The sequence below is a fragment of the Taudactylus pleione genome, unplaced genomic scaffold, assembly GCF_031769625.1.
Source record: "Taudactylus pleione unplaced genomic scaffold, aTauple2 ptg000335l, whole genome shotgun sequence".
NCBI lineage: Eukaryota > Metazoa > Chordata > Amphibia > Anura > Myobatrachidae > Taudactylus > Taudactylus pleione.
Window position 1 is genome coordinate 378,728 of NW_028284736.1, and position 27,297 is coordinate 406,024.

Below are 27,297 nucleotides of genomic sequence, written 5' to 3' on the forward strand. Positions count from 1 at the left end.
GTCCAAAGAAGCCATAAGATCCCCAGGCTCCAATGCCAGGACAATTGATGGTAGATTTTCTATGCGGAACTTGGGCACTCGGGTAAATTTGTTGAGGGATTTGAGATTCAGAATAGGCAGATGACACCCTTTGGGCTTCTGAACCAAAAAGAAAGTGGAATAAAAACCAGTTCCTTGATGAGCCGAAGGAACCAGTATTAAACACACCTGAATGCAGCAGAGAGTGAATGGCTGCATGGAGGGCCCAGGCCTTGAAGGGGTTTGATGGGGGACCTGTACAAAAAAATTGTAGGGGAGGACGCATCAGGAAGGTGAGGGCGTACCCCTGAGAGACCACTTCTCGGACCCAGGTGTCCGTTGTTGATTGATGCCAGGAGTCGGCAAATCGAAGAAGTCAGCCTCCCACCCTGGGATTCCCCAGGAGGAGGCTCATCCCATGAGGCGGAGGGTTTGTCGTCAGACTTGGAAGCTGGAAGTCTGGCCGACCAAGACTGCTTGGATCGCGGCTCGGTGGTCTTGTGAGAACTAGGCTGCCTGGGAAAGGGCTGTCCTTTTGCCTTATCCTGGGGTGAAAGGACCGAAAGGAGGACGGCCTAGGCTTAGGGGCAGCTGCTGATGGCAGAAAGGCAGACTTTGAGGCTACCACAGTAGCCAGGATTTTGTCCAACTCTGCGCCGAACAGTATGTTTCCAGAGAAAGGTAAGGATTCGAGGGCCTTCTTGGATCCCGTGTCTGCCTTCCAGGACCATAGCCAAAGGACCCAGAGACTGACTACCGAGGTCACAGATGCCTTAGACGCAAGGAGTCCAGTATCCAACACAGCTTCTCTCAAATAAGAGGCCGCTTCCCGGAAATGGGAGATGTAGGCCAGTTGCTCCATGGTAGCATCCGATGGCAGGCTGTATTCAAGAGCATCCGTACATCTTTCGATAGCTTTAGCTACCCAGGCCTTGGCCATAGCAAGTCGAGTAACAGCACCAGAAAGAAAAACAGAAAACAGACTTAAAGACGCCACGGATAGAAAACTGGAAACTTGTCTTAAGGGATGATGTGGACGGCATAGGCTGCGTAGAGCTTCTGACTAAGCGTGCCACGTGAGAATCGATTAACTGTAAGGGGGGGGGCTTCCCACTTAGTACACTCGCAGGTGGGTGAGGGTAAAAATACACCAGTCTTTTTGGAATCTGGAACGGTTTACCAGTAGTCCATGCCTTACTAATGTGCTCAGTGAGCTGGTCCGATTGAGGCAATTCAGCCTCATCCTCTATGTTTAGGTTCGATTTAACCGCCCTCACTAGACATTCACTGTCGAATGATGGCCCTCCTCACCCGAGGGGGAGAAACGTATGCATCATTTGCCTCCTCAGATGATGCGTCAGAATCCGAAAGCTGGGTGGCTTGGGAGGATGATACAGGCCGCCTATGTGATCTGGCAGTTAACGGTCTGCCCGCCTGTAACATTTGCTGATAGGCGGCTGACGTTTGAGCCATATTCTGAATTGAGTGGGCAAAAACATCCATCCAAGGAGGATGCATAGGGGGGACGGGCATAGCAAGCTGTAACTGCCATGGTTACCCCATGGTGGGAGGCAGCGTGGGGGCTGAAAAGCGGTCCATTAACTGCGTCATAACCTAGGATAAGGAAGACACCCAATGTGGCTCTTGGACAGGGGCTGGTACTGTGGGCTGGAGAGGTGGGTACATAACAAATAGTACACAGACAGTCCTGCACAGAATCCTGAGGGGACAAGCCCGCTGAACAGGATCTGCAAGTAACCAGTACAGGGGCCGTAGCCTCCTTATTATTCTTGCCTTTGGAAGACATAGTAATAGCCAGCAAGCAGCACACAATAAGTGTATAGCAAGTAATGCAATGTGACACCATTATTGCTTCACATTTACCTGAATTGGTGAATGAACCCCTACACACCTGATAGTTGAGGGTTAAGAAAGAGAATCAGGGATATAAATAACTGACAGTTGAGAAAGTTAAGACAGTATATCACTGCAGCAGAGCTAGCACAAGTCACATACAATGCATATACTTCCAATGGGCACTGAATCAACTACTCAAGCTTTAATAGGCTAGTAGGATTGAGCGCTGTATAACCTGGCCCCGGGGAGAGGCCAGGTTATACAGCGATTCTCCTGAGACCTGCAGTTACAGCAATGGCCTGAGAAATGTCTGCTGAGCTTCTCACAGTGGGAGGAGGGTGAGGAGGAGCAGCTCAGAGGTGGGAAACGTCTTTTGAGGAATCGCGCTCTAAGCTCGGGGAGGGGCTACTGGGGAAGAGAGCTTACATCCCCCCACTGCTGCATCAACCGTAGGGTGCCGCTGGCCTCTACAATGGCCCAGGACTTTAAGTGCCCCGGTGGTATAGTCCCAGACGCCCCACCGCAGCGTCCTCTGGCCGATCTCCACAGCCGGAGGTAAGGACTGCAAAAATATGCGATTCCCCATTTATCCGGTTGCAGCCCTGGGTCTTCCAGTGGAGCAGCTAGCTGTGCCTTGCTGGCGCCCGCTGTAATCACTGGACCACACATCGGTGTTGCGGCACTGGCAGATTAAGCAGCAACACAATCGCCCACTAAAACGCCAAACGCTGCTTGCTCTAGAAAAAAAACCCCTCAAAAATAATAAAATTAAAGCTTGGGGCTTCCTAATGCAGTCCTCCTGTCTAAAGGTGCAACCAGCTCCTGCCGGCACCAAACGCAAAACTGTCTGCCTTTGGCTGGGGGCAGGGTATATGTGGAGGAGGACCGGTGCATCCTGGGAGTTAAAGCTTTTGACTGTTTGGTGCCCGGTTAGCTCCAACCACCTACACCCCATGGTTACCCCTGTGGATCCATATGGACCCTGAAGAAGAAATTCAACTCTCAGTAAAATGATGACTGGGGAACGTGCACCTATATTCAGAAATGTTAACGACTTTTCCTGAAATAAGTGAACAATCATTTTAACGTTGCACAGAAACTACGAATTTTGGTAACATTTTATTTCACACAAAGTTGGCAATATGCTAGTGCTCCTATCTGTGGAGATTGTGGGGTAAATTAGGAAACTGTGGCTTAAACAGTCTATGTGTAAGTGGGTCCACAGAGACCTTGCAGAGGTCACCTCAGATACACAATGTTTTGTCGGAATTAGGTTATCCATAAAACGCACCAGAGTCATGTCTATGTCCCCGGGAGACAGACTGATTTCATCTGGAGAGGTGACTGAGGAACGCGTGGTGCGTGGGGTACGTGGAGAAGGCAGTGTGTCCCAGGCGTTGTACCCACTTGGAGGTGGGGTTGGCATTTGGACGCCGGACCGTTGGCAACAATTCTCAGGACTGCACATCCAATCTTCAAGTAACTTTTCCCTGTCCCAATCTATAAAAGAACACAACATTTTTTTCTTTAATTTACAGAAGCATTCATTACGGGTAAAGTCTGAGCTTTTATCCTCAAAAAGCAATTCTTTTGATCAAGATATAAACTAAAATAATACTGGTATCACCACACCAAATTATAACAGTCTCACAGACTGTAAGCTCGTTCGGCCAAAGAGCTAAAGTATTTTCTCTAATGCCATGAAGTAATACATAGTTTATTTTACATATCTCTTCTCAATCATCTTGTTTGAAATTCAGATATTATTAATTTTTCATTAAAACTGGTTCATAGGGGTGAGGAACAAAAGGTGTTCGTATCCGTAGCAACCAAACATTTTTTCCAATCTGTTCAGGAAATGAAAGCTCAGCTCTAATTGGTTGCTATAAGAGACTTCACCATATGCCACAATATTCATAAATATTCCTATATTTTCAGATACAATAATATGGAGAGAAACAGTGGCAGCTGTGACTTTCTCTATATGCTGTCCTCTAATCTACACAGGCTGCTAAAGGAGAGAATTATGGCATAGACATCCCCAATGTATTATTAATCTACAATAGTTTACACACAGACTACATACAGATGCACACGGGAAGTTAATAGAGAAATAGAGGCATAAGGGAATTTTTCTTCATTGATGAAAATTACCACATTCGTTAAATGCACTTAAATTCAATCCTGAACACATTGGACTCTTGGGAAAAACATGACAAGGTAAAGTGTGGAGGAGCATAAGGAGGAGGGGGGGGGGGGGGGCGGGTTGTGAACGAGGAGTGTCGATAAGGATATGGGAAACGTTTAGCCAACCCAACATCTTCAGGACAAGCAATTTTGGAATTTAATGTAATTACCAAGTTAACGCTATCTTGGTGTTATTTATATCTGTGTACCATGTGTTCTCATACACTGTGGCTTCATTTGCGCCGAACAGCCGCTATCGTTATGCCAGGAACCGGGTGACTCAGCCATGAGACCTTTTCGCTGAAAATGTGCGTCATACTTGCATAAATAAAACACTTGGAAGTGACAAAACTACTCTGCTAGGTGACACTGATCAATTTGATGTGCGACATTTGTACATCTGTGCGCGAACGAGTCTGAATCTGTATAAGTAGTGCTACGATGCAGCGGACGCGGCTTTTTCCTCATGCCAAGTTCCGCTGTGTTTACTCTGCGCCTTTCTACGTGTTTAAAACTAATTCCTTTGCGGTTAAAGTTGCAGCCCGGTGCCTCTGATACACTGTGAGTGGCGTTTTGCTGCGTCTGTAATGTGAATAAGGTGCAAAATTTTAAGAAAAAGACGGTACGCTACACCTCACAGGGTGGCGCAGTCGCACAGGGAATTTCGCACTGTATGACATAGTAACTATAGGTGCATAAGGACACATCGGTACATCCCAACATGACTCATTTTACCTGTGGTAAAACCAGGGTCGGCCAGACCATTACTTATGGTACGAAGGCTTTTAGGGCGCCATGTTCCCTGCACAGAGCTTTACTCGAAGATACTCCTACCGCTTAGCGATACCCTAGGATCTCACTGGGAAAAAGCCGTTTGCCTGCTACTCTGAAATGGCTGCTGAAAATGCATGTGAGCGGGAGGACCAATAGGAGGCAGCGAGCACTTGGCACATACGGACACTGAAATAAGTAAACATGTTCAAAATGTCGATTTCTATTGTCGACATGTTCAACGTCAGTATTTAAGCAATGTCAACATTTTACAGGTGTTGACATTTTAACCATGTCAACATGATAAAATTCGACTTTCTGGCGATGACATTATGACACTAGGTATGATTCAGATCTGCACGCAATCCCGATATTTACGCAGATCGAGCGATAGTTTGCCATTGCGTACGCGTGTAAACTGTAATGCCCATGCACAGCAAATGATTTGCCTTCATGATCGTACAGAGTATTCACATTCGCAAAGTGAGTAACAGGTAGTCAGAGTTTGGGGGAGGTAACCGGGGTGGTTAGAGAAACGCATGCGCGTCTGGCTGTCTAAGCACTGTTTTTGGGGCGTACATAAAGTAACCACTGCGTCCTTGCTCGCAGCAGGAGAGGCCTCTGCGTGTCTGGAGACCGGCTGTGTCTGCGGCACCTTAGACTTACTCAGGAGGGTGATGGCCACCTAATCTGCGCCCGATGGTTCCGTGTGCGTGAGCGGTGTATGTGAGATGCTGTCAGTGGGCGTCTCTAAGCTCTGGATGGCGAGTTACTCATTAGCATATTATCACAATCATGTTCTGTGCAAAATCGCTGCTGCGACAGCATTTGCGTGCGGATCTGAATCAGGCGCTCTGTCACTGAAGACAACTGATCAACCTTCATTATATCTTTGCCAATGTACTGACAGATCTGATTAAACACAAATATCCATAACCACTGAAAAATAATTTCCTATGTTAAAGATACCATATGCTGCTCTGTGGCACTGTATATGCTGTGTGATGCAATACAGGATAGGTTCCAGCTGCACAGAACCCCGAATTCGCTATACTGCTCTATACGGCCTTATTACAGCAAAGAGAAAATCCATCCTCTAGGAGTTTAAAGAAGCAATAAGTCAATTAAATCAGCAGCTGTTCAGTGTTTCCCGCCATTTTATTACATTATAGTGACAGTAATGGCAGGTCCATTGTCACGGAAACAGCTTTGTAATAAATGCAGATGTGTCAGTTACAATATATTATTTCTTTACACACAGCTTCATAGTGTTTAATACTCATTGCTTAGTGAAGGCAAAATATCAGCTGGCACCTCCGTCTAAAGAGGGCTGAGTACAGCAGCTCAAGCACCTGAGTACCCCCGACACAGTCTGCTAGTGACCACAATGCACCAGGGCACAGAAGGGCCGATGCAGGGTAAAGGCCTCTCCATACATCAGCAATTGATTGCAGCAATCGTGCAATTTGCAATCGATTGAAATAGGGAAAGATTTTTATACACAATCGATTGTGGCATCTCTGCAATCGATTGTGTATACAAATCTTTCCCTTTTTCAATCGATTGCAGCAATCGTTGATTTTGCAATCGATTGTGTATACAAATCTTTCCCTTTTCAATCGATTGTGGCATCTCTGCAATCGATTGAAAAAGGGAAAGATTTGTATACACAATCGATTGCAGAGATGCCACAATCGATTGTGTATAAAAATCTTTCCCTATTTCAATCGATTGTGGCATCTCTGCAATCGATTGAAAAAGGGAAAGATTTGTATACACAATCGATTGCAAAATCAAGGATTGCTGCAATCAATTGCTGATATATGGCGGCTTTAAGATGTACACCCTTTTAGGCTGCATATCTACGCTTACGACAAGAGAGGAGGAACGGCGGTGCGAAGGGGCATTCTCACATATGCAAAGTTAAGCGAGGTGTGTTCACGCACATGCGGCCTATTGCAGACTAGCATGTAAGCTTTTATACACCTGTTAGGAAGAGTGACTTTTGCAATAGGGCAGGTGCAAGTAGCAAACTAGTATTCTGCGCTGATGTATATAAATAAATAAGTATATTTGTTATTTATCAATTGTGTATTTATTTTTATGAAGGGAAAAAATAGAAACAGACATGTATTAACATTAAACCATAATATAATAGTTCAAAACAATATTAAGTATATTGTCAACAACCCTATAGACTCAATATTATGAAGCGAAAAATAACAATATATAAACTATATAACTACACTGAACAAGGACTATGGCCCTCATTCAGAGCCACTCGCTAGCGGCAGTACGCTCGTTCCGAGCGATGTTCGCACATCTGCGCATGCGTACGGATCGTTATACGCATGCGCGAACCAGTCAGTGCGGCCGAAATTCATGTGCTCGCAAAATAGCGAATGCCTGATAATTTGAGTGACAGGATGAGGCGTATGTGGGTGGTAACAGGGGAAGGTGCTTGAAAATGGGGAGTGGAAATCAGAACGCAGGCGTGCTTAAAGGTCAAAACGGGCGTTTTATGGGTGTGCATATTTAAAACAGCAGCGTCATGGACCACGTCACTGGGTTTTTTTTAAGCCAGAACTGTTCGCAAAATTGTGGTAGCAAAAACCAACCACAAGAATAGCGAGCAGTTCATACGCTGGTCGATGTACTCGATTAATCTAATAAATAGCGGACATGACGTATGGTGCGAGCGGCCAGGGGGCGTTTTTAACAAATAAACGAGCGTATGTTTTGCTCGCTCGTTCAGACTTAGAGGTGTGAACCGACTGCAATTTGCGAACGGATCATTTGAATAGCCACCCCTTGTTTTTGAACGAACGACCGCAAATAGCGAACGGCTCTGAATCAGGCCCTATATGTGTAGAAAGTCCAGTGCAATAGTAGCAGCATTAGTGATCAGTGAAAGACTTCCAGACATATCAATTATATCCAAACTTATCAAGGTTTAAAAATGTGAAACGTGAGTACTCACAAAAAGACAAAAAAAATAGGGCAGGTGCAAGTACACACTAGAGATGTGTACAGTTGTGTGTACGCAAAATGGGGAATTTTTCCATGCACAGGTCCAGGTGTAAACAAACAAAAATGGCAGCTGCTCAATCTAGCAGAACTAATCAGGTGCATGAAAGGGAGGGGTCATACCAAGTAGAAAAAGGAGGGGGATTTAACCCCCTATTGTTCCTCAGCACACTGAATAGTACTTGTAACAATATATGAAGACTATATGGTCATAGAAATTCAGAGATATTGGTTGCATGCATTTGGAAATACATGGGAAGCTGCTAGGCCTCGTCACGGCTTCTCTGTCACTAGCAGTCCCTAACACTAGGAGGTTCACGTCCGGGGCGCAGTGCAAATGCATGCAACCAATATCTCTGAATTTCTATGACCATATAGTCTTCATATATTGTTACAAGTACTATTCAGTGTGCTGAGGAACAATAGGGGGTTAAATCCCCCTCCTTTTTCTACAGGTCCAGGTGTGCAAAAATGCCAGCCGCCGTGGTGATTGGATATCACTTGCCGTCTGTTGGAGTCAACTACTTCAGGAGGTGGGCGAAACGGTTGTTGGGTCCTGTCCGCTTTTTGTGAAGACGCTCTTGCCCTCTATGCTCTCTGGTGTTCTCAGAAAGATGAACATACAGCAGCCTCAGTCCCAGCCTACAAGAGCCTACTGCAGTAGGCTCTTGTACCACCAAATATCTGTCTACTTAGGCTGCTTCCTTGCTCCTGCTATATCAACTATAAACCACTGTAACTCCATTTTGTGTTCTAAACTAAAAAAACATTGCCAGGAACATGACTGCGGGACGCACATCCTGTAATTTTTGACCATTATGTCTAAAATTAGCCCCTCGGTACGTAAAATAAACAATGTGATCTGCCAAGTTATAAACACAAAATAATCAAGTGCGAACAAGACATGACTCCACAACAACACTTGACATGTTAAACCATCTGCTAGCGATTCAAAGTCTCTGAAGACAGATGGGAGAGCGGCTGCCAGCAGCCATTATAAATACTTATTAATAACGTTTATCAACATTGACTACTAATCATTACAGAATTCTGAATGACAGCCTAAATAGAACTCCTAATAACGGCAATTAATATAATGTCTTCCATAAAGTGCCGCTGAGACGCAGTCATGAAAGTGCGTTTTCAGTACACTCTAATTATTTAATTTCTTAAGACTAAGACCCCATACATGGATATATAGGGGCTTAGGGACTCACTCATGGCAGCAAACTTTAAATCTCAAAGGACAAAAACTCTTTACTAAACCTTTACAAACATCACAATGTGGACTATGGAGCACAATAATCTCTCAGAAATAAAGGTTTCTGCTTCACAATCCCTATCCAGCGTGTTATAGTGGTTTCTTGTTATCTTGCATTCCTCAGGGGCAGTGCAGACATTCTGAATGTGACTGATTGGCTGACAATCAAAACCAAAAGCAGACTACAGAAATAGTCACATTCAACAGTATTTTACACCACGGGGAACAAAGATTAAGAAATACAAATATTGTGCCTGTAATAAAAGGGGTGAAATTAAACAGTAAGCTTTAACACAGCTCAGAGAATATAACTTATTCTTATTCTTCTGATAGCAAATTAAGAAAATATCACTGGTGAAAATCTCCTTCTCAACTTTAGAGCCCACTCTCGGGCGACTGGTCTGCTACACAGCCCACCCGCGGGCAGCTGGACGGCTACACAGCCCACCAGCGGGCACTTGGTCGACGAAACAGCCCACTCGCAGGCACCTGGTCGACGAAACAGCCCACTCGCAGGCACCTGGTCGACGACACAGCCCACCCGCAGGCACCTGGTCGACGAAACAGCCCACTCGCAGGCACCTGGTCGACGACACAGCCCACCCGCAGGCACCTGGTCGATGACACAGCCCACCCGCAGGCACCTGGTCGACGACACAGCCCACCTGCAGGCACTTGGTCGGCGTCACAGCCCACCCGCAGGCACTTGGTCGGCGTCACAGCCCACTGTTGACATCTGATGTACCAAACCTTTGAAAGAGACAAAGTGAAGAAGATTTCCATAGCAACCGATCGATCTGTCATTTTAAAGATTGTGCAAAAATTTGAGTTATGGTAGACTTACCTAGATACCTCCTTTTCTTCAAGGTCCATAGGGTCCACAGTGACACCATGGGGATATTATGGTTGGAAGCCCAGGCACCAAACAGTTAAAGCTTCTGCTCCCAGAATGCTCTGGGTCCTTCCCCATATATACCCCGCCCCTAGCCATAGGACTTTAGTTTAGTTAACAAGCCTCAAGGCAGGAGAAGGAAGAACAATCGTACACCAGAAACACTGTTACATAAGATAAGGGAATCGGTGAGCGAAATAATAATATAACCCAATGAAGCCAGGTGCATAAGGGTGGGTGCCCTGTGGACCACTATGGACCTCGAAGAAAAGGAGTTATCTAGGTGTCTACCATAACTCTAATTTTCTCCAGGGCCCATAGGAATTCACAGGGATAGCATGGGGATGTCCTAAAGCAATTCCCCTAGGGTGGGGGACGTACCTGAGCAGAAAGGAGAACTCATCGCCCAAAGGAAGCATCCTGAGAGGCAAAAGTATCAAAGGCATAAAACCTAAGAAAGGTGTGGAGAGAAGACCACGTGGCCGCCTTGCACAATTGCTCAACAGAGGCACCACAGCTAAATGCCCATGTTGGCTCTACAGAACGAGTAGAATGTGCTGTCACCGCGCTTGGGACATGGAGATCAACCTGTGTGTACACCTGAGAGATAGTCATGCGTAGCCATCTCACCAGAGTCTGCTTGTTAGCTGGCCATCCTCGTTTGTGAAAACCATATAATACAAAAAGCGCATTTGATCTTCTAACAGAGTTTGTACACTCCACATAGATACGGAGAACATGAACTACATCCAGGGAGGCTTCACCTACAGAAAGGTCTGGAGCTTGAAAAGCTGGAACAACAATTTCTTCATTTACATGAAAACGGCCTTAGGAAGGTAACCTTCCCTTGTACGAAGAACAGCTTTATCCTGGTGAAAAATTAGAAAATGGGGAGCGAAAAGAAAGCGCTGCCAAATCAGAGACTCTGCGAGCAGAACAGACAACAAGAAGAAAAAATGTCTTTGCTGTATGTTAACCACTTCAAATCCAAAGGTTCAAATGGGGAAGTTTGTAGTCCCTTAAGAACCAAAGACAAATCCCACGGTGCTACCGGTGGAACAAAAGGAGATTGAGGGCCTGATTCAGACCCGGTCCCACTGGGCATGCACACGACGGAGCCGGCTCCGTCGGGCGCATACGCGAGACCCGGCTAGCGATGGTGATTGACAGCTCACCCCGTTTGGTAGGCGGGCAGGGGGGGTGGCTGGCCAAACTGAGGCATTCCCGAAGGAACGCCTGCCGTTTGTGGGCGGCCCCACTGACATCACCAGTGATGTCAGTGGGAGAGCTTCCGGCTCTATTAGAGCCAGAAACTCTCTGGGGCTACCACAAGGGTCTCGTCGCAAGCCCGATGGTCGTGATAGTCTTGACCATTGCAACCATCAACCTGACCGCTCGCATTTGTTGTGAGTGGTCACCCACAGCTATGCGAGCGGCCAGGAGGTCGAACAAAAAAAAAAAACGCCCTGATTCAGAGCGAGAGCTCGTTCAGAGCGCCCATCTCTGAATCAGGCCCTGAATTCGCAAAACCCTTGGAAAAAAATAAAATTCTAACATCTGGTAATGAAGCAATCTTCTTCTGGAACCAGACTGACAGTGCAGAAATCTGCACTCTCAAAGTGGCCAGGCGCAGACCTTTGTCTAATCCTGCCTGAAGAAAAGCCAGTATCCTGGAAATCCTGAATATCTTAGGATAATAATTTCTTTGGGAACACCATTGACCAAAAGAATACCAAACTCTGTAATAGATGAGAGCAGAGGCAGGTTTCCGTGCCCTAATCGTTTGAATTACAGAACTGGAAAAACCTTTCGCTCTTAGGATGGAAGATTCAAGAGCCATACCATCAAAGCAAGATTGGGTAAGTCCGGATGTCGGCAGGGATCATGCGTTAGCAGATCCTGCCATAGAGGAAGAGGGTATGGACTGTCTATTGACAGATTATATACAGTATCTCGGTGAACCAATGACGTCTGGGCCAAGCCGAAGCCACCAGCATTACCGTTCCGCTGTAGAGAAATCGGAGGAAAGCGGTACGCCAGCTTGAAGTCCCATCTTACTGCTAGTGCATCAACGAAGGCTGTTGATGGGTCTCTGGACCTGGACCCGTACCTGGGGACCTTGTGGTTGTGGAGTGATGCCATGAGATCTATCTCTGGTAGACCCCATTTGTGTACCAGGAGCTGAAACACTCCAAGATGGAGAGACCACTCTCTGGCGTTTATGTCCTGGCGACTTAGGCAGTCTGCTTCCCAACTGAGTACTCCCGGCATGAATATTGCTGAGATGGCCGGAAGATGATGTTCTGCTCAAATCCGATCCTTTGTTACTTCCTTCATGGCTGCATACATTTTTTTTGTGCCTCCCTGATGATTGAGGTGGGGCACTGTAGTCGATTTGTCAGACTGGATCTGAACTGGCCTGCCCTGGAGCAGGTCCTGTGCCATGACAAGAGCTCTGTATACTGCTCGCAGTTCAGGAATATTTATTGGCAGATGATTTTCTTGATTTGTCCGTCTTCCCTGAAAGGTGTGATGACCTGTCACTGCCCCCCATCCGCGAAGGCTGGCTTCCATGGTGAGAAGCACCCAATTTGGAATCCAGAATGGGCGCCTTTTGTTTAGATGATCCTTTCTTAGCCACCTCAGGAGGGAGTGACGAACCTCTGGAGCGAGATGGATCCTCTGAGACCTTATCAGATGATGCTGTCCGTTCCACCTGGAGAGAATCAATCTTTGTAGAGGCCTGGAATGGAATTGAGCATTCCCCACCATGTCGAAGGTGGATTCCATTGATCCCAGGACCTGCACTGCTCACAGAATGGATACCCTTCGCTTGCGTATTCGCAATGATAGATCCGCAATCTTGTCCTCTGGCAGAAACTCCCTTTGTGCCCGAGAATCCAGAAACGCTCCCAGATGTACCATCTGCTGCGTTGGAGAAAGTGATGATTTCTTCCAATTGATTATCCAGCCGTGCCTTTGTAGGCAGGCTATGGCCATATGAAGATGGTTTTGTAACATAACCGGAATCTGAGCCAATATTAGAAGGTCGTCCAGATAGGGCAGAATTCTGACTCCCTGACGCCTGAGATAGGCCGTCATGACTGCCATTATTTTGGTAAATACCCAGCTGAGCCGTAGATAGGCCAAAGGGTAGAGCCTGAAATTGGTAATGTTTCTGAAGGACAGCAAACCGTAAGAATTGTTGATGGGATGGTATAATAGGAACATGCAGATATGCATCCTGAATGTCCAAAGAAACCATGTAATCTCCCATCTCCATTGCCAAAATAATTGATCGGAGAGTTTCCATACGAAACTTGGGTACATGGATAAACTTGTTGAGGGTTTTTCGATTTCGTATAGGGCGAAAAGCCACATTCGGTTTCTGAACTAGAAACAGATTGGAATAATAACCCCTTCCTTGTTGAGACATAGGAACTAGGACTATTACCCCTGCCTGTAGCAGGGAGTGAATGGCTCCCTGAAAAGCTAAAGCCTTGTCTGCATCTTATGGGAGATCTGTGCAAAAAAAAACTTCTGGGGAGGATGCCTCTTGAAAGTGAGGGCATACCCCTACCCCTGATAGACCACTTCTCGGACCCAGGCATCTGCTGTTGTTTGATGCCAACAATCCGCAAACTGAAGAAGTTGGCCTCCTACCCTGGGATCCCCCAGGAGGAGGCCTGCTCCATCAGGACGAGGGCTTGTTGTCTGGCTTAGAAGCTGGACGTCTTGCCGGGCCAGACCTTTTAGTTTGTCACTTAGACTTGCAAAAACTAGTTGGCCTAGAGGATGATGTTCCTTTGTTCGTTCCTGAGAATGGAAAGACTGAAAGGAAAACAGCCTAGATTTAGTATTTGACTTAGATGGCAGACCTGCAGATTTTGAAGCTGCCAGAGTAGTGATTATATAATACCAACTCTGCTCCAAAAAGTACCTTTCCATAGAAAGGTAAGACTTCCAGGGCCCGCTTTGATCCTATATCAGCTTTCCAAGATCTTAACCAAAGGTCCCTGCGTGCCACTATTGATGCTGCTGATGCCCATGAAGCTAAAATTCTAGCATCCACTGCAGCTCCTCCCAGATAGGAAGCTGCTTCCTGTATGTGGGAGATATTCATCACCTGTTCTCTGGTATCATTTGGTAACGAATCTTCCAATGCCCCTATCCATTCTTCAAGCCGGGTATGCTGGCCTCGTGGCAACATATATTGTCTGCTGCCTATCCCCGACGTCAGGCGATAAGGCCCTGGCTGGTGTAGTGAGGATGCGGACAATCCCAGGCCCTGACAGAAGGCTTCTGGTGCGTCTCTGACACCGAAAGCAAGGACTGCAATGCGTGATTCCTCGTAAGCGAGGAATCGCCTCACCTGACATCTCCGAACATCCGGTGCAGTCCAGGTCGTCGCATTGCTGCTAGCTAAGCTCAGCCGTGGCCCGCCGAAATCAACAGCACAATTACTGATGTTGCGGCCCGGCGGAGGTAGATGGAGCCGCATTACATGCGTCTTAATTCAGACGCTTAGTACTGCCAACTCAAAAAAACATAAAACATAAATTAAAAGCTTAGGACTGCTCTGAGCAGTCCTCCTGTTTCAAAGGTGCGTCTTGATCCTGCCACACCAAATGAACAACCGAAGGCCAATAGCTAGGGGCAGAGTATATATGGGGAAGGACCTGGAGCATTCTGGGAGCAGAAGCTTTAACTGTTTGGTGCCTGGTCTTCCAACCATAATATCCCCATGGTATCCCTGTGGATCCCGAAGAAGAAACAGATGATAACTAGAAGCTGATCTCACAAAGGTTTGATTCATCTTCCTTATAAAGAGCTATCAGCAAACTCACAGCAAGCAACACGTAGACCAAAAATTCAAAGGAAACCTCAAGTCAGAGGTGAAAATTATTTTATAAAAAGCCATGCACACAAGTTGCAGTGGTAAATGCATTTCCCCACCAAGCCATTGTTTTACACACATTTGTTGCATTATACGCATTGTATCTTTAAAAGGTGCAAAAAGTAGCTGCTTATACACAAAGCATTAATGCCTTGATAATGGATTCTATTTCAGGCACCAATTAGCTTTATTTGGAACAGGACTAAATTAGCAGACAGGTAATAAATTATCACAAACGCCAGAGTGTTTATATACGGAACAGACAAATTCCTGCGGCCCAACTATCAACTGTACCCAGAATAACCTTCGCTGCTCTGCAGATCCTGGCAGCTCATCTCTAATGGAGACGAGTAGATAATTGCACCCTGCCGGTTAGTTAGGCCTGGTCTGTTCACAGATTAAGCAAATGCCACAAACTCTCTTTCTCTGACCTAAAACTCACAGGAGAAACTGTGACTGCAGACTGTGCTGGGCAGGAGGGCCTCATGTTATTATTATTATCCTTTATTTATATGGCGCCACAAGTGTTCCGCAGCGCCTTACATAGTACATAAAACTAATAAGTGAACAAAGAAAAACAAAAAACAAACAAATAACTTACAGTACAGTGAAGGACATCATATACATTGCTGCAATAGTGATTGAAACACTCACAATAAGCAGCAGGGAGTTGGCAGTCACGTGTTAGGTGCCCTTATGAGGAGTAAGGAGTAGAAGAAAGTGTAAGGAGAAGCACATGAGGGAAGAGGTCCCTGTTCGTCGGAGCTTACATTCTAAAGGGAAGGGGCAGACAGAGAGGCGTGACACAGAAGGGGAAGATAGGGAGGAGAGAGTATTATGTGGGTCATGTGACTCCCTCTGGTAACCACTATTGCTGTAAAAACCTATATAAAACCAGAGATAGGCAAACTGACTTCTTCCACTGATGAGGGACTAGGGATGGGTCATGGAAAGAAAACACTGGTCAAAAAACATTGTTTAGTGCAGCATTTCCCAAACCTAGTCCTCATGGCCCATTCTCAGTCCAGACATTAGGGATATCCCTGCTTCAGCACAGGTGGATAAATCAAGCTGACTGAGGTAATAACTAAAAAGGTGGCCATAAATCTGAGACGGATCGTCGCGATGCAGGGATGCGATCGGAAATTTCCGATCGGCCATCTGAAACTTCCGATCGCCCACCAACGATGTTCTGCGATACGTCGCCGGATCGCAGACATTTGCCATGTTAAATGTCGGCGATTTGACGATCTCGATAATTTTTTGATCGTGATCGTCAAAATCCAACATGTTGGATTTCTGTGATCCCACGATGCCGGGTTGCAGCATCGCGGGATCGTGGCAATCCATCACAGATGGATGGGGTCCATAAGCCACCTGTGGTGTTTGGGAAACACTGGTTTAAACCAATGAATAGATTTTCAAGGTGGAACAATTATGCAGCCACTCACATACGTCAACTGAACATTCAGAAGCTAAAATAAAATTTATACAAGTCGGCGCCCTACATTATATTTTATCTTACATTATATTTATCTTCCGATAGTCCTAAACATTGGTTCGGAAACTGATGGTTTATGATGTTAACCCATGTTTCTACTTGTTTGATGTAAACTAGCTTCTTAAAAAAACTCCAAGCAAGGGATTTGAACATGAAACTGCCTATATCATATTCCTACCCTTAACTTGTGATCAGTTGTGTGATTTATGTGCACCTTGTAATTTAGCTGAATCCCCCTGTATTTAAACACACATACGCTCAAAATGTGATATCCAGGACTCAAACTCTCAACCTCAAACACTGCAGTCAGACACCTAACACATGGAACTATTTGTCTCTGTGTTGCAAGCCTAATAATTCTAAGTATATGAAACTAGATGTAACCGTCAGTTTAAACCCCAACAGTTCAGGTTCTAAGTGACCTAATTAGTACCTCAGTTAGTTTGATTATACCATATGCGCACAAATAAGGATATCACTAAAACCTGCACTGTTAAGGTGCTTTGAGCACAGAGTTTTGGAAAACCCTGATGAAACCATTGCAGCTAAGCAGATCTATGTAGTGTGGTTGCATGTGGTGTGTGGCTGCATAGATCTACTTAGTTGCAATGGTTTAAACGGTATGTAGTTGGCATCACGGCGGTCAGTATCCCAAAACCAGTCAGGGGTTAGGGTCATGTTTAGGTGCAGGGAGGAAAGGGGGATTAGGTTTAGGGTTAGTGTTAGGATACTTACCTGCGGGTGTCGGCATTCTCACCTAGTCGGGATTCCGGCATCGGGATTGTGAGCGCCATTTAAACTGTTAAACAAATACAACTACTGCAGCTTCATATAGTTACAAATACTAGAATTTCAAATAACTCAATGTGTTAAGTGGCTGGTTAGAGTATGTGAGGTTGGGAGTTAGAGTCCCGTGCATGGCATGCTTGTGGACTATTACCCATCCAATCACATCCGCTATTATAGATATCAACATTTTCTATTTTCTTCCTATTCATCTCAGAAACAGATCCGCAATGGTAGGAAACATCTGATTGGTCCATCTGATCTGTCCAATCCAGTGCTTAGTTATTGTGTCATTGAGCAAGTTTTTTTTTGTTTTTATTTTTTAGAGGCCTAACTAGTCTTATTTGCTCTAAGCATTTCTTTAGAATTTAACTGCACCAATTCTCATTACCGCTGTTGGGAAATTGTTTCATGGATCGATGGAACCTGGAGAGAAGGAGCCACATTCTCTTTATTGATGTGAACCCTGAAAACAACCTTAGGAAGGTAACCTAGTCACGTTCAAAGGACAGCTCTGTCCTGGTGAAAGATTTGAAACGTTGAGCGACAGAACAATGCGCTCAAGTCCGACATCCTATGTCTTCCTCCTTGCTATGGCAAGGAGGAAGACAGTCTTCCAGGTAAGCCAACAAATGTCCACTGTGTCCAAGGGCTCAAAAGGCGAAGACTGAAGGGGCCTAAGAACCAGAAACAAATTCCAAGGAGCCACTGGAGGTGCAAACGGGGCTGTACTTGGAGGATACCTTGAAAAAAAAGTTTCGAACATCAGGCAGCACTGCAATCTGTCTCTGAAAGAGGGCCAAAGGAGCTGAAACGTGCACTTTTAGTGAAGCAAGGCGGAGGCCCAAATCCAGCACCCGCCTGCAAAAAGGAGAGAACTCGAGAGAGTTGAAATGACCTGGGGTTAAGATTCCTAGCCGAACACACCAGTCAAAGTAAGTCCTCCAAACCCGATGGTAATTTCTAGCTGAAGAGGGCTTACGGGTATGGAACTTAGTGTTAATGACTGACCTGGAGCAGTACCTCGGGACCTGGTGATTGTGTTGAGACGCCATCATGTTGATGTCTGGCAAGCCCCAGCAAAGAATCAGGAGATGAAAGACGTCCGGATGTAGGGCCCATTCGCCCGAATAAACATCCTGGCGGCTTAGGAAGTCTGCTTCCCAATTTTGTGCTCCAGGAATGTAAAACGCTGACATGGACGGAAGATGCCTTTCCGCCCAAAGGAGAATGCGGCTGACTTCCCTCATGGCGGAACGACTGCGAGTACCGCCTTGATGGTTTATGTAGGTGATAGCAGCCGCGTTGTCGGACTGTACCTGGGCAAGGCGACTGCAAAGAAGAGGCAAAGCCGACACAGGGCCCTGTAAACCGCTCGGCATTCTAGAATGTTGATCGGCAATCAGATCTCCTAAGCCGACCACTGACCCTGAAAAGTCTGCTGGCAGGACACTGCCCCCCACCCTTGAAGACTTGCATCGGCAGTAAACGGGACCCAGTCCCGAACCCAAAAGGACGACCCCTGGTCAGAAGGGACCCCTGGAGCCACCACAAGAGGGAGTGACGTACCTCCTGAGAGAGAACAATACTCTGAGACCTGAGTTCTGCACAGCGCCCCTCTACTCTGTTGGTCTAGTGGGGATGCGGAGAGGACCTGGGTCCCCACTGCCAGCACCGCCGGTGTCTCACATACATACATGGCAAGCAGGCAGCCACTTTTGCCTTTCCCTCTGCTGCCGCTTCAAGCTCCATATGAGACCGGAACTCGACTGAGGACACTATCCCAGCCACCAGCACCGCGGACGCTGGGGTGATGGAGCAGCAGCGCAGGCGTCCTCTAGGACTCCTAGCGGTGCATACTCAGTAAAAAAAATAAAAATAAAAAAGGAAATAAATAAATCACTAAAACTATAAGCACAGCTTACAGTGTGTGCCTGGCCACAGGCACCAACAAAAAAACTGAAGTGCCTGTGGTTGGAAACGGGGTATAGGGGGAGCCTGAGCTTTGACTTTCAGAGTTAACTGTGTGGTGCCCAGACTACATCCCATCAACCTATACCCAGCGTGTGAGCCTGTGTCCCCTGGGAAGGAAGAAGAAAGTATATTTTCCCTGGGTAATCTTGGAGAGATAAATGAAATGCTAAAAGGTTTAGAAACTACATTAAAATGACAATATACTAAACAAAACCGGAGCTATATGGGCTAGTCTACAGCGCTAGGCTGCCATCTTATGTTGTGGTGCAGGAGAGAAGCCTCAGAACACTGTATCACTGTACTGAACTGTGTATTATTGTCTGAAAAAAGAATGGATTAAAATGTGCCCGTCGGACGCTAGTTTGGCTGTTGTAACCACCTGGCCTTTGGTCCGGATACAGAACAGGTCTGTGAAGGACCTTTGGAATCACAAGTTATGGTGTAAAGCTGCAGTCTGAGACATCACCTCCCCTAGAGAATGGAAATGTTTGTGATCCAGTCAGTGTGACTACCTCATGGAATGAAGAACAGGAAGACACAATGAGATTCTGCTGTGTTCTTACTAAATGCTACACAGGACGGGGCTGGCAGGCTTTGTCCTGGGGCTGCAAAAAGTAGGCAGCGACTGGTGTAGAGCTGGGAGCTATGTTTCCTGCATGATAAATAAGTCTGAGACGATCCCCGCTCCTCACAGTGGAACTAAACATGAATACACAATTATTATTATTTTACATAAAAGCAGAGTTCAGGCCTAGAGTTTGCCCTGGTGTTAGGGCTCCTCTATACGTCAACACGATAAAAAAAATATACCATTTCTTCATCTCCTACTTCATGTGTCTAAGATGTGATACAGAGTCACAAGGGATATTTCAGGAGACGGAGGGGTTTTCAGCACGTGAAGACGATGAGCCTGACCAGACGCAGTGATTCACATACCTACTGTAGCTTTAGAATTCTCATTCCTAAGTATACTGTCTAATGCAGACAATGTGAATACCGCTGTAAGAATCATACTAACGTTTCTTTCCATGTAAAGGGTTTGTCCTCCTACAGATGACTTTCATTTACTGGGCGTTACAGGCCATCCTGCAACTTTCACCAAATACCTCTGTTACAACGTTCACAGAGAGCAGCTTTGGGCGTATCACAGATCGGCACAAATAACAAACTGTGCCTGATGATAGAAATGCATGGCTAAAAAACACAGAAGGAAACTAAAAAGATAAAACTACTTGGGTAATAAAAGTTGCAGGAGGGCACATACAAGACAAATGAAAAGTCACCTAAAGGTGGAAACTCTCTAAAGGGTCTAGTTACTAAGCAGTGTTAGGAGACAAAGTGAAATGAGATAAGGTATATCTCATTTCACTTTGTCTCCTAACACTGCTTAGTAAATAGACCTCTAAGTCTGTGCGCTTTCACTAAGTGTTTGGCCTGGAGAACATCCATCGGGGTGCCGGACTGTAGATAGACAGTAAAAAGGTTGACAATGTCTAGATAGACACCAGATGTTAGACAGTCAATAGGTCGACAGGGACAAAAAGTCGACACACCGAAGGTCGACATGTAAGAAGTTAAACATGCGCAACTGGTTGACAGGGTCAAAAGGTCGACGCTAAATTGTCAACATGTGCTTTTTTTTACGGTTAGGTTTAGGATTAGGCACTTACTCCAACGGTTAGGGACGAGGAGGGAGGGTTAGGGTGAAGATTAGGGCTAAAAAAAATAATAAAAGCAGGTGGCGACCATTTTTTTTTGTCGACCATCTCCATGTCGACCTTTTTGATCCAGTCGAACATTTGTACAAGTTGACTTTCTTATAAGTCGACATTTTGACTGTCTAACATCTGGTGTCTATCTAGACATTGTCCACCTTTTTACTATCTATCTGTTAATCCACACCCTGAGAGGGAATTTGGGGCAGCAACTTTAGAACACCTCATTTATATTATTAAATCTTTCTAAAGATTCTCTTTCCTAGTAAGTTAGGCGTGTTCTCTAAAACTAAATGTATTTTGCTGAAAAGATACTACAGTATGGACACGTGTGCAATTTAATTATTATTTTATTTATTTATTACCAGTTATTTATATATGGCACACATATTATGCTGCGCTTTACAGGGAATATTTGGACATTCACATCAGCCCCTGCCCCAGTAGAGCTTACAATCTATGTTCCCTATCACATGCGCACACATACACACTAGGGTTAATTTGTGTTGGGAGCCAATTAACCTGCCAGTATATTTTTTGGAGTGTGGGAAGAAACCCACGCAAGCACAGGGAGAATATACAAACTCCACACAGGTAGAGCCGTGGTGGTAATCAAACCCTTGACGTCAGTACTGTGAGGTAGTAATGCTAGCCATCACACTGTCTGTTCTTCTAAACAACACATTTAGAAGAATAACCTTTCCTTGTGCACTGGGGTGGCAGCCATTTTGCAGGAACCATTATTAGGGCTGAGGCAGGAAGTGGTGTAATTGGTTCCTATAGAATTGATATTACTATAAATATTGTTGTGAGAATAGGTTGGTGCCACAACAGAGCGTCCTGCACTGTGTTTAGGTCACGTTATAGAAATATGGGGTCTATTTACTAAGCCTTGGATGGAGATAAAGTGAACAGAGATAAAGTCCCAGCCAATCAGCTCCTAACTGCCATGTCACAGGCTGTGTTTGAAAACTTACAGTTAGCAGCTGGCTGGTTGGCACTTTATCTCCATCCAAGGCTTCGTAAATAGACCCCTAAGTCTGTGTGCAGTAAACGCCAAGCGGGTAATCTCACTTTACTTCTGTGCAGTATTATGCCACTTGTTTTAATGAACATTTATGGAAAGACAAAAGTTATAAATATACCCTGCAGATGTGTCCACATACACATCCTGAAAGAGAGCAAAGCTGCACCATTATGGAGCGCCATGGAAAATACGACTAAGTTGCACTATCCATCATTTACATTCAATAATTGACTTAATTTGCATCTATTTCTCACTGGTAATGCTATAAAAGCCTGCCCTGTACACCACTAGTGGATATACATGGTATAGCAGGAGATGCGGGGCGGGATTTTCACGTCACTAGGCCCTGCCCCGAAATGTAGAGAATTGTGGGACAGAGTGGAAGGGATGGGGCTGTTGCGGCATTATGCCATTTTAGCCCCACATCTCCCTATGGAGCTGCGATTCCCAGTATTATCTCCCTATCATGCCCACTACACTAGGAAGGGAGCGGGATGGGGGAAGATCCACCCTACTCTTCCGGGGGACTACACTAAAAATGGGGAGTCTCCCGCACCTTCCGTGAGAGTAGGTAAGTTGTTGCTATTCTGAGAAAAAAAAACAAGAGACCGGGGACAGATATGACATGCGCCAAGCAGTTCTGTGCGAATTTATACTGACACGTCTGTATATATACTTTAATGTGTGCAGTTTGGTCCTGCTCAATAAAGTTTGCAATATTTTTGGACTGGGATATAGGGACAGCATTTGCAAAGGCTCATGCTGTGATCTGGTGACAGGAACCAGACGACATTCTGTGTCATAGTAACTGGCACTAACCCCAGCACTATTAAACAATTGCAGCTTAGAACAAAACAAATAGCACCTTGTAGAACATGTGTAACCTGCAGGAAGCACTCAGATTCTAAGCCCTTGAGGATAAGCCTGCCATTGCACCACCTCCTAAACCCGTGTACGTTTTCCCTCATACAGGGGACAATGGCTGCAGACCCAGCAGAGGGGTGTAGTAACACTGAAGAGACTATGAAACGCTGCTGATGAGCCAGAGGCTCTGATTGGCTGCTGTGTTTCACAGTATACCTGGGGGGGGGGGGGGGGATATTGCTGGGTAGTATTGTCATTTGCATTGTACAGTATACGTCGGCCCACGTCTAACCCTGTATAAACACAACAAACAAAACAATTACGGAGTATACACAATTTCAAAGCAAAGAGTAAGTAACATAAAATAGGATTGAATGTATTTGTGAAATTATAACGAAAGTACCATTCACACCAACAAAGCGCTGAAATCAGTTTCTCTACACTTAAAGGGTTAAACTGTAGTTAGGGAACTAGGGGGGTGATGTACTAAGCTCTGAAAAGTGATAAAGTGGAGTGTGATAAACTTCCAGCCACTCAGCTCCCAACTGTCATGTTACAGGCTGTGTTTGAAAAATGACAGTTGGGAGCTGATTGGCTGGTGGTTTATCACTCTCCACTGTATCACTTTTCAGAGCTTAGTACATCTGGCCCTAAACTCCCAAACTGACACTTTTAGTTCTGAAGGTAAAAAAACACAAACTTAATGGTGACCTGACATTGCCGCTCTATTAGAAAGTAGAGTATTAATATTCTACCAACCCTATGCCCCCGCCCCCCTACTCCAATGCAGAAAAATGAAGCCCCTTCTACAACTTTAGTCTGCAAGTCTGACAGGCTGTCAGTCACTTTGTGTGTGCTCTGTCAGAGAAACTCCTCTCTCCGAATGTGCCAGTCAGCTACACGAGAGTTCATAGCACATGATCGACCTATTTAGTGAAGTATCAACACCCCAATTATTTTATGCGCCTTATGCACCCCAGTAATTCACAAGGTGTGATATGTATTGGAACTAGGGGGCCTGATTAGCCTTTTCATTCTGCGATACAAATTTAATTTAAATGCAACGCTACGTCTCAAATAAAGATGCATGTCTGCAGCAGGAAGCAATTAAAAGTAGTGCTCCATTCCATGTCATTATCCCTAAGTGAGCAAGGCTTCAGAAACAGAGATACATGCCTTTACTAATGACTTGCACAATCAGGGAGACGACCGATGACGGGCAGCCAATTGTGTTACTGGGTTACAGCAGCATTGCTAAGGCAACGTCTTACCAGCATTTTCCACCAGCCTGAATGACTCATCCCTGCATCTCTACAGATATGTCCTAGAGGCTGGCAAGCCAGGAACCTACATTTCGCTGTAACGTATTTTTATCGGAGACGCTGCAACACAGACGTTCAAGCTGATCCTCGCAGTAGCTGGTCTGAGACGTGCGGTAGAGCCTCATCCTATAATTATGCAGACTCCGGAACAGGCAGCCCACATTTCAGAAGAAACCATCTCTGCTCACCATTATAGGCACACCCCTGAGGGGCTGCTAACAGAAGGAGGTTTTCTATAATGGACAAGTCCCGTAAACAAGGGCCCTGAGGTATGAAGTGCAAACAAACGCCAGTAAACAGAACAAAAGTTTTTAAAAGGCCGGAAAACAATACCAATGCAAACCGCACACTAATCTATGAGAAGCTTATCTTCTGCGCCTGACATCCCTACCAGTGAATGCACAGTTATGACACTAAGGTCTAGATTTACTAACCAGCCAAGTGTCAAAGTGCTCTGACAGATAGATTTAAAGTGGCAATATAAATTAATGGTAAGAAAGCCTGAATTCGCATTTATTTCTATTGCCGTTTTAAATCTGTCCGTCAAAGCCACAGATGATCGCCGTCTCTGACAAAAAGCGGCTTAGTAAAATGGTATACTAATGATATTAAAAAGCAAAAAAAGGAGACATTACTTATTTTTGCTTCCACTGCGAAACATCCAATGCTTTTTCTAATATTCAGAGTGTAGCAGGATACACGCGCTCAACTGAATCTCTCATGCGTCATTTTCCACCTCCAGCGGACTTGTGTGAACAGTCCAGGAACTTTTACTAAACATAATAAAAACCCCTGTTATATGCTCTAAAAATCATTATTATTTTTATTATTGATGTGGGATGTAAGACTGATACATTATTCATTCTGCATTCGAGAAAACTCATTGCACAACCCTGCTTTGTGTCACATCACAGAGCATTGAAAATGAACAGCTGCCTTGGGATATAAAAACGCTGTTGAAAAGCACAGAAGGGGCAGAGAAATATATGAATCAATGTAAAAATGGAGTAAAAGTTTATTTAAACAAGTCCATTAGCGCTAAGCCACAATCTATAAAAATACAGTGCATCCGGAAAGTATTCCTTAGTAGAAAGCACATGGCAGCCAACCTGGAGTTTGCCATAATGCACCTGAAGGACTCTTAGACCATGAGAAACAATAAATAAAAAAAGGACTCTTTGGCGTGAATGCCAGGTGTTATGTTTGGAGGAAACCAGGCACCGCTCATCACCAGGCTAATACCATCCCTACAGTGAAGCATGGTGGTGGCAGCATCATGCTATGGGGATGTTTTCAGCGGCAGGAACTGGGAGACTAGTCAGGATAGAGGGAAAGATGAATGCAGCAATGTACAAAGACATCCTGGATGAAAACCTGCTCCAGAGCGCTCTTGACCTCAGACTGGGGCGACGGCTCATCTTTCAGCAGGACTACGACTCTAAGCACACAGCCAAGATATCAAAAGGAGTGGCTTCAGGACAACTGTGTGAAAGTCCTTGAGTGGCCCAACCAGAGCCCAGACTTCAATCCGATTGAACATCTCTGGAGATATCTGAAAATGGCTGTGAACCGACGCTTCCCTGAAGTTGTGAATACTTGTGTACGCATCCGGTATGATTCACCGCCGGCCGCACGGCCGGCATTTCAAATCCCGGCAACATCAACCTGACAGAGGAGGAAATCCCGGTCGTCCTAAAGGTAAGTATAAACTAATCTAATTCTAACCCCCACCCTAACCTCCCCCCCGTGCCTAAACTTAACCCCCCCCCTGCCTGCCGCCTAAACCTAAGTCCCCCGTGGGGTGCCTAACCCTAACCTCCCCCCGGGGGTGCCTAACCCTCCCCCCAGCGGCTGTCCGTGGCCGGCGCCCGGCATCACTTCGGCCGGGATTTCGTCTAGATTTAGACGTCTGTCATTTAACCCTCGCCGGGATTAAGTAGTTGGCATTGCGACGGCCAGCTTTCTAAACGTATACCCTTATGTACATGTGTTTTGTTAGGTTTTGTTTTTATTATTAATTTTGCAAAACTTGCAAAAAAAACCTTTTTACGCGTTGTCATTATGGGGTATTGTGTGTAGAATTTTGAGGACAAAAATGTATTTATTCCATTCTGGAATAAGGCTGTAACATAACAAAATGTGGGAAAAAGTGAAGCGTTGTAAATACTTTCCGGATGCACTGTATATAAATTTACAAGTGACATCGTTACACTCCAAAGCATTCTGCAGAACACTGTATACCTTCTGGGGTCAAAATTAGTCGGCTACAGTAGCAGCTCGTAATGAAGCCAATTCTATTCATCAATAGATCTTGTGAGTCTTTAAAAGCACGACAACCCTAGAAATCTCCTCTTTTTAATGAAATCCTCAGACATGACACCACAATGGCTCAGTGTAATTACCATGTGCTCTGAGCAATGCCTCTGCAGTGAAGAGCGGAGCCTGAAGCATGTCAGCCGTCTCCACGATCAGCATGTCCTTCAGACGACGCAGATCCTGAGGCCGCAGTCCTTCATACGGCTGCACATAGGGAACAGAAGACATTATGTATTGTTATGTTATAGCTGAAAGTTTAAAAGAGTACTTGTCACTGACACTGAACATTAATGCTACTGTCTGCGTGAAACCTGAATGTAACATACAATCTTTAGGCCATTATATTCTTGAGAACAGCAGATCGAAGGATCAGTGACATCACTGAGGCCTAACTACAGTACTTTCGAATTAAGGGCCTGAGTCAGAGCCGCTCGTAAGCGGCCGCTCGTTCGCTCTGAGCGATGTTCGCACAACTGCGCATGCGTATGGGTCGTAATGCACATGCGCAAATCAGTCGTTGCGGTCGGAAATCGTGCGCTCGCAAAACAGCGAGGGGCTGCTAATTTGATTGACAGAATGTACCGTTTGTGGGTGGTAACAGGGGAAGGTGCTTGAAAACGGGGGAGTGGAGATCCGAACGCAGGCGTGCCTAACGGTCAAAACGGGCGTTTAATGGGTGTGCATCATTAGTAAAGGAGCGTCATCGACCATGTCACTTGGTTGTCTTTTAGCCTGAACTGTTCGCAGTGATAGCGGTAAGAAAATCCTACCACAAGCACTGTGAGCAGTTCAGATGCCTTTCGATGTACCCGATTAATATAATAAATACCGGAGATGACGTGTGATGCGAACGGCAAAGGGGCGTCTTTACAAAAAAGCGAG

At 45.5% G+C, this 27,297-nt stretch overlaps 1 protein-coding gene across 1 annotated transcript in view; it reads right to left on the reverse strand.

The window, feature by feature from the left end:
- The window catches only part of ANKIB1 (ankyrin repeat and IBR domain containing 1), a 172,008-nt gene that overhangs the window by 62,681 nt on the left and 82,030 nt on the right, over nt 1-27,297 (reverse strand). The window contains exons 5-6 of the mRNA XM_088443856.1: nt 26,502-26,619; nt 3,167-3,375 (exon numbers count right to left, since the gene is read on the reverse strand). Of these exons, the coding sequence (XP_088299982.1) occupies nt 3,167-3,375; nt 26,502-26,619 (327 nt within the window). The remainder of the gene's footprint in view (nt 1-3,166; nt 3,376-26,501; nt 26,620-27,297) is intronic.